The 12,079-nt window shown below is 51.9% G+C and overlaps 2 protein-coding genes across 2 annotated transcripts; one reads left to right on the top strand and one right to left on the bottom strand.

Annotated features, from left to right (window-relative positions):
- Nucleotides 1-5,261: 5,261 nt before the first annotated feature.
- On the top strand, nucleotides 5,262-6,633 carry AYO21_08454 (hypothetical protein; the record flags this gene model as incomplete). Its single annotated transcript, XM_022658398.1, has 2 exons — nucleotides 5,262-5,330; nucleotides 6,250-6,633. The coding sequence occupies 2 exons, from the start codon at nucleotides 5,262-5,264 to the stop codon at nucleotides 6,631-6,633; spliced, it is 453 nt and encodes a 150-aa protein (XP_022509329.1).
- A 1,673-nt stretch (nucleotides 6,634-8,306) lies between these two features.
- On the bottom strand, nucleotides 8,307-10,809 carry AYO21_08453 (hypothetical protein; the record flags this gene model as incomplete). The annotated part of the gene is made up of 3 exons (XM_022658397.1): nucleotides 8,307-8,456; nucleotides 8,507-10,625; nucleotides 10,682-10,809. 3 exons carry the CDS (start codon nucleotides 10,807-10,809, stop codon nucleotides 8,307-8,309), a joined length of 2,397 nt encoding a protein of 798 aa, XP_022509328.1.
- Nucleotides 10,810-12,079: the final 1,270 nt, after the last annotated feature.

The following is a 12,079-nucleotide window of genomic DNA, read 5'->3' as shown; positions in this document are numbered from 1 at the left end:
TATGCGAGTGCAAAGTGATGGTCAACTCGACAATGGGAATGTGCCTCTCTGGGACGTTACCTGGCAAGCCACTGTGAGATCTTCTTCAGCAAAGATATTGCTCAAGCACTAGTCTCCTACGACAGTGATAGTAACGGCATGATTGCATCCAACTTTACAACTGGCGGTGCAACCTGATCATGATCACGGGCCACGAAGTGGTTTAAGCGATTTGCAGGCTCATGATCACGATTTTGTGGACAGGCATTGCCACTACACCAGCATGTCCACTGGCAGCAGACTTGAAGACAAGTCTGACAAATGACTTCGTCTTGCTGTCGAACGCTTTCTTAGAACTGTCTGCATGTCAAAGAGTCTGATATCTCCCATTCCATTATTTGCGTGCAGGACTGCCCTGGGTCTCGGAGGTCTCTCAAAGCTTGCGAGTCTGAGAGGATACAGAGAGCTCGTGCTCTTCTTGGTTTCGTGGGACCCGCAGCCGAAGAGCTTGGAGCTGGATTCTTCTCGGGCGAGCCCTGGGTCAACCAGGCATGTTGGAATGTTGGGTTTCAAGGTGGACACTCGCCTTGAGTGGGAGCAACACTGAGTCGCCGGGTACAAGTGTCTCTTCCAGCCATTTCCCTACGGTGTCCTTGTGCTCGACCCCATGCTTCAAAGGCTGCTTGCGCAGCGAGATGTATGTCTTGGGGACGAGGCGCCAGATTTACCACCATGACAAGGAACGTGGGTCATGTCGGCAATCTCCCTCAACCAACGCCGCGCCCAGACTTGACCAATGGTTGCAGAAACGTGTCCATAACAGAGGGTTTTGTGTCTCTATTCCTGAGGTCTGGGTTGCTAGCAAGCTGGACCGCGCTCGCTGGATACGAGGAGAGAAAGAAGATGGGGCCCGCTGGCGAAAGAGATGTGTCCTTGACTTGGTCATTTAAGGTAGCCTGCTTCGAACCGTTGAGGTCGATAACAGACGCATCTTGATCTCTCTATACACCGCTATACCTCTATATCTCTATATCACCGTCCCAATATCCCAATATCCCACCATGCTTCCGTATCTCTAAGCCTGTTTGCCACTCTACGAGATAGATATCGAAGCACTCCACAGGTTGAGGGCAGCGAAGTAAATATCGCCCAGCCACCAGTTCCACGGTGACCGACCTTTGGATCATCCGAATCCCAAAGCCTGCCGCCGCCCAAACACAGTCACAGTGACGCTCACGCTCACGCTCACAGGTACGGTCACAGCCGCGGTACGAGTATGCCATGGGCTATGGGGCAGAATGGGTTCTATCAGTCACCAGTCCCCAGTCCCCAGTCGCTGAGAGATGGGAAGTTTGGTAGCGATGTTTCGCGAGACTTTGTCTGCTGACAACGTAAAGTAACGCGGCGCAATGTAGGAGGAGGAGAAGTAGGACAGGGACGACGTCAGCTGGGAAATGAAGTTTGCACCCAAACGTGGTTTCGACTGACATGAGGGTGGAGGAGAGATGGATGGGATTGAGATCGAGATAGTCTGGCACTGGAGAGGGACGGGCAGGAGAACGAAACAACTTCATGAGCGGTCGATGCAATAGCAGGCTGGGGAAGTGTATGGTATGTACTCGGTAGGACGAACGATTGCTGGCTCGCTAACTAGATAGCTAGCTAGAGACGCAGTATACTCAACACCTCCGTATACCAGTCATCTCATCGAGGGCCATGATATACTCGTAGTGAGGACTCAATGCGCGCGGCACTGGATAGACCATCCCTGGGTCGAGTGTACTCGTGTGAGAAAAACACAAGGGGTACACGACGGGATGTGCTCAGTGCTCAGTGCTCAGTATCTTCGTTGTTTCTCCTCCTGGGCTTCAAACCCAGCGGCACTCTCTGTGAGTGCGAGATCCAGAAGAGGATGGCATCGCGGTATGAAGCAGGGAGACCTCGATCGGTCGTGAAATGGGGTCAGGTCAGGCTGCGCAAGTTCAGCCCCATGTTGTTCGTAGATGCCGGGCGTTTAAACGCCTGCAATGGATCGCACGAGCAAAACCGGTGAACAGCCTCCTTGTCCCAAGCCCGGCTTCGCTTCTTGACCCATCTCTTTGGCCTGTTTCTGTTTGCCTTTCTCTCAGTGACGCATTGCTTGCGGAGCGCAAGAACCCAGCGGTGAATTCCAAAGGCCCTCAGGACCTTTGGGGATCGTGAAACAACGTGGTTACGTCGAAAGGCAGCCGTCAAGGATGGGCAGAGACTGAGGCACGTCGCGCCCAAAACCCCCTTTGATATGCAGCCAGCCATCAAAGGTCCCGCATCGTTTTGACGCCAGCATTGGAGAGGCAAGTCTTTTGCACAACGCTACGAATACGGGAATCATCGACAGCTCACCATGGTGGCGCAGAAAAAGGCAGCCTCGGGGATGAAGTAACACGACGAGGACTCGGTACCAGGAACTTAGAACTTGCTCCGCAGTTTCCACTAGTGTGAGAGATTGCGTGGAGCAAACACCGAAAGAAGTCTGCTCGTATCCTGAACCAAGCTGTTGTTGCCTTGCACTAAGTGATGAGAGGAGTGCCCCATGCGCAGAGTAAGCTTCCTCCTCGCAGCCCCTGAGGGCCAATTTCAATGGGATATGCCGGTGACCGGGCCCCTGTTGTTGCTGGGTTGATTTTCGTCCGGGGCAATCCTAACCCGGTCGCTTAGGCTGACTTGGCTGGATGCCGGGCCGTCGGTACTTCGAACTGGCCCACCAGAAGGCATGGGTACCTTCGACACACCGCCAACGTGTCCGAGGCAGTGAAAGGGAAACCCAGGCAACAGGGCGCAAAATTGATGTAAGTCGAACCTTTTGATGCCTCGCATGTAGTCACTTGATCATCAACTAGAGTGTTTTGACATGGAATGGTGGAGGTTACGGGGTACTCGTAGATCCAGTGAAGAGGCATCCTTGGTCAAACGAACGAGTTTCTTGATACTTGACGGCAGTGCAGCGGCGACTAAGTGCGATCAAATCAGATTGCGGGAAGCCAGCAAGGCAGCCACCCGCGTCGTCTTTCCACCGGACTTTAGAGCGACTTTGGGTCAAAGTGCAGATGGTCCAGATGCGACCTTTGAAGCCGATATTTGTGGCACTCCAGTCAATGGTGCTGCAACCCGTCGATAGTGGTTGCCTTTTGATGGAGCATGATGCGTACACACCAATGAATGAAGGCTGAGACCTTGAATACTCCTTGATAGGGAAGTGCAGAGTGGGAGCGGCCAGAGGAGCTCGCACTTGTCACCAACCCAAGCTTTCGGTCACCGCTCAATCAAGGCAGCGCCGGAACTCGTGACGCTTATGTGGCTCCCGAAACGACCTCGCAGGGTTGCTCTTGATGTGTGAGGACCGCCTTGGCCCGCAGAACGCCGTCACAAAAAGACCCAAAGAGTCGGTTGGACAACAAGGCATCCTGAAGATCCCGCCATTTGCCTCAAACGACAGCCCACATGCAAGCCAGGAACCCAACAATCATGGGGGTGAGCACTTTGACGACAGGTGTCCTCCCACGGGAAGCCCAGCTTAATCCCTCACGATGCTGGGGATGAGATTTTGCCATCGGGGCTATGCTCGGACGAAACCTGTTGCCGTCACGTGTCGACCAGAGCAACGAGACCAGAACCTCGAGCGCCGCGTAACAAGATGTGACAAATCGAGGAATAGTCCACTGCGAAGGCACGACCCTCTCTTGGTCCTGTTTGAGGACTGACACCGAAATATCCTCGCGGTGGCGAAGGTGGCGTCCTTCCAGAAGATGTGAGAACCTTGTAACAGCTCTTGTCCCACCATTGGTGCCATGTTATTGGGAGTCGTCTTTTGTGCCAGTGGAAGATTGACTCGTCAATCATACCATGTTCAGACCTTTGGGGTTGAACTGTTTTGGTGGAAGCGACGATCAGGGACCAAGGCTGAGTATTCGCCACTACCAATCGCAAAGGTAGAAATGGACTATTACCAAAGGGAGTGTTTGTGATTGTCATGCTGATGCGATGCGGTGCCGTCTTGAAATTCATAGAGCTGGAAAAAGCACTGAACCTAGCTGACCGGCAAGTGCGACAGTGCGACTACTTTGGGTCGTGAGGCTGAGCGGCCATGCCATAATGCGGCTGTGGCTCGAATACAATGCAGCCGACGAAACATCCTAGAGAATGCTTTGTATTGCCCGCTCGTAGTGTTCGCCAGGGGGCTCTGCGTACGAGGAACGAGATCGACTCTTGTTAACAGAGCAGAGGCTTCCAGAGATAGGGAAAAGGAGGTGAGAAGTCAAGAGGGTGGCGAGCTGAACGACCTGCGAGATATGTTAGTATTAGCCCTTCGCTTGGGGCAGCTGAATATGGATGGGGAGGCGGAAAAATAGTTTTTCCCGCCTCGCCGTATCGCTAAGCGAGGAAGGTGCCAAGAGAGCAAAAGTACTTTGGCGAGAAGAGAAGGCACGGATCGAGCCTGACTAGCCACGTGCTGAACTGTTGAGAGCCAACCGTGGTGCCAATCCTACCACTGTGCAATAGCCTTACATTAGCCACACTTATTCGGCGAAATGGACCTATGATTGCGCCAGAAACTGATTGCAAGCTTTTGCGGTGCCCACGCTAGTATAAAACTGGAAATCCTCAACACTAGCCTTCAGCCTAGGACGAACAAGTATGTGGCGTCCAGCACCGAAACTTATGTATCTCGCAACGACGGCTCAACTTCATATCATGCCATGTACTTGTCAAGTATGTAAACCTCCTTCGGCCGTCCACGACACTGACTTCGGGTTTATATTGAGAGTTGCACAACGGGCGGTCTCATCTTGTTGTAATTCGCAACGGCAGCTGGCTTGAGAACCCTCTGAGCTTGTTGACTCTAGTGTTGGGGCTATATCACAATCACTTCCGGTTCCTAGGATGATACTCTCGACACCTGCGACACAATCACGGACCTCACAAAGAAATTGAGCAGGTAGGGATGCGTCGATATAGACGCAAAATGCCAACTTGATGCGCATTTGAAGCATCTCCAACTCGATGACACTAGGATCGCAATATCATCAGAGTCCTTGTACAGAGCGTCCTCTTTCGATTATGACGAAGTTACTCCAAGACCACGCCTCTCATTGGTCTTGGCAACGACTGGGCCGCTATTATCCGACTGCTGCTCGATTTCAACTCTATCAACCACCCCATATCTGAGAGTCGTCTGGATCCCGGCTTGCTGTTCTTGGTACATAACGGTGTTCACGATCCATTGACACGACCCTTTATCCGATATGGGCACCCCGACCTCTCAAGGCAACCATCTGATTCAGATACCATCACACTCGCCCAGGGGCAATCCGGTAAGTTTGGCAGCTATTATTTGTTCAGCAAGTATAACGAGACAGCGAACAGCCGTCACGGATCGGCAAGCAGAAAAGGGACAATTCCCCTCGACCGCCTTCGTCGACAGTGCAGGGCGCATGCTCTCCGATCGAGTGCATGATAACTCGGTCATGTGACAAGCGGTGGGGGTCTGGTACATGGACGCACCGCCAACAGACAGTCTTCAGAGGTGACCACGGCACCCTGGCTCAGCATCCCCTTCTGCACAATCAGATGGACGCAATCACATTCGCAAGGTATATTTTCAACGCCCAGGCCTCATCTAGCAACGCACCAGCGTGCAGGTGGACAGGTGCATGAGAACCGCACAAAAATGCGCGGAAGCCTCAGAACGGCTAGCCTGAAATCACATGTCTCGAATCAGAATGCTGCAAAGATGCGGGTCGGGCCAGCTAGTGCAACGCCTCGGCACTTTACTGGCTTTACAGTCTATTAGTTATAGTTGTCACGCTCTCATTCGCCCTAGTCGGACGTAAGTGATTGCCTGGTCGATTCTGTTCAGGGAACATCATGCCTTTCCCCCCCTCCATGCCTCTCTTGTTTCACTCCCTCCTCTTCCTCCTTTTCATTATATTTGTATCGTTCTCGCGCTTTATCTACAGTTTGTCGCTCTCTTCCCGGACCATCTCGTTGGCATCAGCTTGGAGAAACCGGGTGTGAATGTATTGCTGGCATTTTGATATCCATGGCTTCTAAACCCCACATGACGCCCGACACTAAGTGTCGTATTGCGAGACCAGCTCTGGGTGCTGATCAATCGGTCATGACGCGGGCGAAAAGAGAAGAGTACGTGGCCCAGACGGTCCTCGATCCATCTTTGAGGAGTATAGCCAGAACTGACAACCCGATCGGGGTATGGTGTGAAGGCGCCGACAGATTCCCCTTACGGCATTCACCTTGGTGACCGTTCCCGAGGATTCGATGCTGTCCGTCTATCTGCGGAGCAGGGAAGCAGTCGACACGAGCATGGAGACGAGGATGTCATCCCACGAGGGACGTCCCAGCCCTTCCTGCGGGAATTCAGACCCGACTGGGCAATCACCCCAGCGGCTCCATGACAATGACGACGCCGCGATCGTCAAAGACAGGGCAACTGGAAAAGAACAATCTGCCAGCAACAGCAGCATGGAACTGGAGCTCGACAAGTTCATGGCCACTCTGACAGCTACGGTGTCTCCCGACGCCATCATCAGAACGATTACCTCCACCAAAGGTATAAAGCTTCAGGCGACGCGCGAGACGTCACAAACTAAGACCTAAATCTGTTGCACGAGAGGAATATCAAATGTCAGATATGATGAGGAACTTAGGGTTGTATGGACGAGACCTCTCTAGGTCTCCGAGGTTGGCTTGAGGTAACTTTCGTCTCGGTGCGATGAAACCTGGAGGCCATGGGCCAAAATGATTGGAATATCTCGCCCACCTGTATCGGGTAATCTATCAGGGCACTGTGGCTGATAACGATATCCCCTGTCTGTTATGTTATGCGGGCGATTGATGAGACTGGGCGAGTTTGTGGGAAATGCACCGGTCCCGCGACATAGCAAGTACATTGATCTGATGAACAATTTACAAGGTACCTTCTTGACATGACCATGACCATCTCCTCCTCCTCCTCCTCCTCCTCCTCCTTCTTCTAGTTCTCCTTCTGGTTTCAGTCCCGGCCTGCCCTTTACCAAGATTTTCTAACCTTTCCAGTGCCAGTACGATGTATGCATGCCTGTCCGCCACCCCCACAAAGTCAGTCGGTCCTCTCGATAAGGCCCCGGTGAATTGGAAAAATTAAAAAAAAATTGGTCCAGATGAAAATCGAAAATCGAACAATGAATCCCTCTGTCCCTATCAATCACACCACGCCACCTCCGCGGGACCTGGCCTGGCACGTCACCCATCCGTTCCCGCTCGTGAGTTCCGAACCCGAGCCCAGGCGCCAATGGCCAATGTCCCCCCTCCCCCCAATGAGGGACCACCCCAACATGCACTTCGACAGACATACATACTTGCAAATGTCCACTCCCTTCGTTCAACTTTGGTCTCGGTTGGTCTTGGCTTTGGGCTTGATCTATCGTCTTTGGTCTTTGGCTCACGTCCTTTGGTATGCTTACTGACGCCGAGTCTTTGGAGAGTCCAAACAGCGGAATTCTTGGTGCTTCCAGCGCCGGAGAGTGGTCAGCTCCTATTTTACAGGTTCCAATGGGGAGTCTTAGCTCGCAGTCTGCGGCAAAGGGAACGACACAAAAACCTCGTCTGTCAGTTTCAGGTACGATGTCAAGACGTGTAAAATATTCTTTGTCTCAAAAAGGATACGAAAGTCGTGTCTCATGATGGAGAAATCCCGTTTCTCTCTTGTTGTCTCTCCTTCCAGCAAATCCACCGTCAGCTTTTTGTTTTGTTCCTCTTCTCTCAAAATATGCGTCGTTGTCCTTGATTCACTTTTACCTTTTCAGATTTCTTGAGCCACTTCTTAGGCCTTCCATTGCAGCCCGAAGCCCAACCAAACATCACAAGCCAAAGTATGTAGACGACTTTGACGGTCAACAAACGCGCTGCCGGCAAGTTTCTCTTCCACTTCTGTTCCACGGCGGCCTTCATTCCAAGCATGGTTCTTGCTGGACCATGCTTGGCTTCCGTGCCAGCTTCACCCAGATCAACCATCCACCTAGCAAACCGCAAGCTTATGCACCCGTCTAATCTTACACATCCTCACTATCGTTGATCTGACTCCCATGTCAATCGTGGCCCTCGCTAGGTTGGTTCAGGTGTTGTTGATCTCTTTCAGAATATCGTTTCGTGGGGGAGGCAAATTAACCGTGTCTAGAAGGATCGTCCGGAACCGAAATCGCAGCACAGATCCTAACAAGAGGCCGGAAGATATTGGAAGGGTCCTATCACCGGCAAGATCCGTGGCGAGTGGCTTCCTGATCTCTTACAATTTAGACGTCGGCCATTTGCAGATCACGTTCAGCGCCGGGGGTGGTTTGAACGCGCAACGTATGCATTGACGCACTGCCCGAGAGCGACGAAGCAAAGTTGGTGCAGCCATACTTTTTTGTTGAGGCGTCATATGTAAGGTAGCGGTTCAACTAGAAAGAGTCAGCGGCAGAAGGGCGCAACTCAGAAATCGCAGACTTACCGATGCAAGTCTGACTCCCAGCCAGAGACATCTTTCAGCCCGGGGTGCGGCGTGGCTTGGGAGTTCCAACGACCGTTCATCCTCGTCGACCACCTGGCCTTCGAAAAAATCGGACGGGAAATAATACGGCGCCCAGACTAAGCCGCGCATGGGAAAGTCCTCGGGCAGCTGTCTTCCCGTACCTGATTGTTGTTGAGGGAACTCCTTGGATTCGACATGTGCATCAACCACTCCAGATCTGCTCAAGCTGTTCAAAGAGACGGCCAGCACATTCCACGGAACATACTTTTCGACGTAGATCAATGCGCCTGGAACATATGATAGTGACCAAAGGAATGCTAACGTAAGATGTAGAAATGGTAAGATGTTGCGGTCCCCCAGCTTGCCAGCTACTATGGATATAGTCTTGGACCAGACGGGAAGAGCGTATGAAGTTACTTCGTCTGCCGACGCAAATTTGACGTTAACACGATGTTCGGGTGGGAGAGTGGCCTGACGGAAAGCGTTTGCATTGATCAGGCTATTGTGTCCCCAGAATTCGCCATGGATACGTTCCTTGGCCATGGGATCCGGAGTTATTGTAGTACTGCTTTCTTGCTGTTGTTGTTGTTGTTGTTGTTGTTGCGGCTGCTGCTGCTGCTGCTGTGCCTCAGGCTGAGAGCCTTTGAGTTTATCATGATTGGCACGGAAGATTTGCCAGAGGTAATTATTGTCGGAACCAAAGTCAAAAAGTAACGCAATGAGGGCAGAAGCTACCTCGGGTCCCTGAACCTTCCAATTCACACCTGATCGTGCTATGTGGTTCTCCAATTCCAATGTAAATCGTTCAGCTTGAAAGCAATATTGGTCGATGACACCCTTGGTGAACAGAAGACCGGCGGCGGTAACCAGAGAAGTCTCAAGCTTGGAATGTTTGGAAGGGGGCGCATCCGGCCTAGCCTTTTGGCCGGGAGGAGTGGCTGCGTCCAAGAGTGGATTAAACAACAGCATAATGGAGTCTCGCGCGTTGGGAAACGGGTTGACAGAGATCAGAGCCTTGGAATAGTAAAACAGCTGGCAAACAATGTTAGGTCTCGCGAGAACCGCCAGATGGTGCTGAATCCTTCCAGTATCGGGGGAGCGGTCGGCCGCCTTCTGGTACCACATACGAGCGACGTTGGACCATGTCTCACGATCTCGTAAGTCTGCCTCTTCAATGGCCATACGATAACGGGCCAGGTCGCCCAAGCATTCAATCCAGGTCTCGTGGAAAGCGGGTACTGACTCCATAAGAAGGCCCATCATCTGATAGGCGAGGTAGACAAAGCTCAACATGTGCTCCAAAGAATGCGGGAGACGATGGCGGAGCAGCTCGAGGAATGAATGAATCCCATGTCTCCACATGCGCGCAGGCATTGCATATTTTGTGGGGAGCCGCTGTAACGCAGGTGATGCTGTTGGGTGTTGTGATGCCAGGAAAAAGTCATGGTGCTCGTGGAGGAGAGTCCGATGTAAGGCGATTAATGCCTGCCACTGCTCGTTGGAGAGTTTATTGGTCGTTTGCGCTTGCTGGGCACATATCTCTACACACTTCTTCTCCACCATGACCAGACCAGCATATATGCCTTTGACTTCATTGACGAGTTGTTCCTGGGATATGGGTCTTGTCTCTGGCTGGAGAAGTGGTTTGATGTCTCCATCGGCCGAGTAGTCACCCTGGGACGAGTGACCCGAGGTAGGTCGAGGATCAAAGTATTTCCCTTCCGGCTCCGGATGGTAACCTCGAGCACGATTGTTCTGACGCGCCAAGGTAGCAAAGTGAGAGACTCCGCGAGGAGAGGAGACGGGCGTCTGATGGGCAGATGGGTATCCCCCTGCCGAGGACGAGTCCGGAGGCGGGGAATGGATATGTGCATAGTCGTGGTCATGGCGGCCAGGAGAGTAAGCTGGAGACGCTGAGCCAGGTCCGATTTTGCTAGGATGCCACTCTTGTTCAATCGCGGGGCGTTTGGCTGGTCTTGTATCATTTGTACCATGCGAAGGTCTGACAGAGTCTGCAAGGCTTAACTGTTGCAAACACTCGCTAGGCTCTTTCTTGATTCGGGGCGACGGCGAATCATGTTGCTGATGACTCCTGGTCCTAGAGCCGAAGAAGATTCAGAACAGGTTTGTCTGAATGGAATGGGAGAGTAATACCTAGACGGAGGATACTGTTTTCGGATCCGCGAATCAGCGGCAATGGCCGTCTGGGCCGATCCGCCGCCGCAAGGTGGGCTGGATGTCAAATGCGGTAGTCGTCTATCTCCGGTGATCGGATGAGCCATTGTAGTCAAAGTCCTGAAAGAGTACGAACAAAAGGTCCCAAGTGTTAGTGGCTGGTGTCACACAAAAAGCTGTCCGGTGTAAAGTTTCTCCGGAGAAAAGGTTGCGTTTTTGGAAAGGTTCAAATTCCTGTTGCAGGACTTTTGGAAGGGGCCTTTGGATATGGTCCTAACTCACCCTAGATCTTGGTCTCAAAGACAGGGGTAAAGGTGATATATCAGATGCTTGATGGGGTGACCACGATGCCAGAATTTTGCGTTAGCGGCTTCCGGAGATGGAGAAATTTAGAGAATTGACCCTGTCTTTTTTTGGTGCTGCTGCAAACAGAACATATTCCATGGAGATGAGTTTAAAGTCAGAGAACCCGGGAGGCTCTTCTAGGGGTTTATACCAGCTCTCATATGAGAGTGGCATGCCTTTGGTGGCAGCTCGGGTTCAGAAAACACCTTTCAGTTTGCGGACTGGTGAGTTTCCAGGTGGCAGCAGGTGGGGCAGACAGTGACTAGCATCATGCCCTTTGGTGGTTCGCAAAATGGTTCGCACCAAAAACCCCTGCAAAAAAGGCAACCGCGGCTTATGCGGCTCAAACATCACACCAAACAGGCTCGGCTAGTTACGTCATCAGACATGCCTTACTTCCATTTCACTTTCACTTCACTTGCACCCGTACCGGAGTAGGTAGCGAGGATATTTCCGACAGAGAATGAAAGAGAATGAATGTTTACTCTATCAGGGAATGGAAATTGTTTGCTCTCTTTATACATTTCACCTCTACTAATGACTGCTCCCAACCTACTCTAGACTATGCGTAAATAACTCACCTTTCCACCATCGCTCACACTCCTTTGACATCCACCCGTCTCGCTTTGCTACCATCTGTCTGCACCATTATTGATTGTGCTCTTCCTTCTGTTGTCCATTATCTCTTTCAAGTTAGATTCTGCAACCAGGCGCCGGACCTAGTTCCCAGTCTCCAGTCTCCGGCTCTCAGCCTGATGCCTGCCACTCCATTACGGAAATGCTGCCTCCTTCGTGTGCTGTCGTGCCGCCTGATGGCCTTGTTTTAGGTCTCTATGCAATGCTGGCGCCCAGATTCCTCAACTCACCTGCCCATATTTTCCATCACCTTCATTCTCTCTCAAGTTCTTTGCACCCAACAACAACGTTTGAAAATGCTAACCTCAACCTAGTTGTCGTCGCACGACTGCCTTGCTGGGTTTTCGCCGCTATGTGTTAAATTTTCGAGGCTCTCGAATCTTGGACCTTGCCCGG

Source organism: Fonsecaea monophora, assembly GCF_001642475.1.
Source record: "Fonsecaea monophora strain CBS 269.37 chromosome Unknown Scaff73, whole genome shotgun sequence".
Taxonomy (NCBI): Eukaryota; Fungi; Ascomycota; class Eurotiomycetes; order Chaetothyriales; family Herpotrichiellaceae; genus Fonsecaea; species Fonsecaea monophora.
This window is presented reverse-complemented; position numbering and strand designations above follow the sequence as displayed.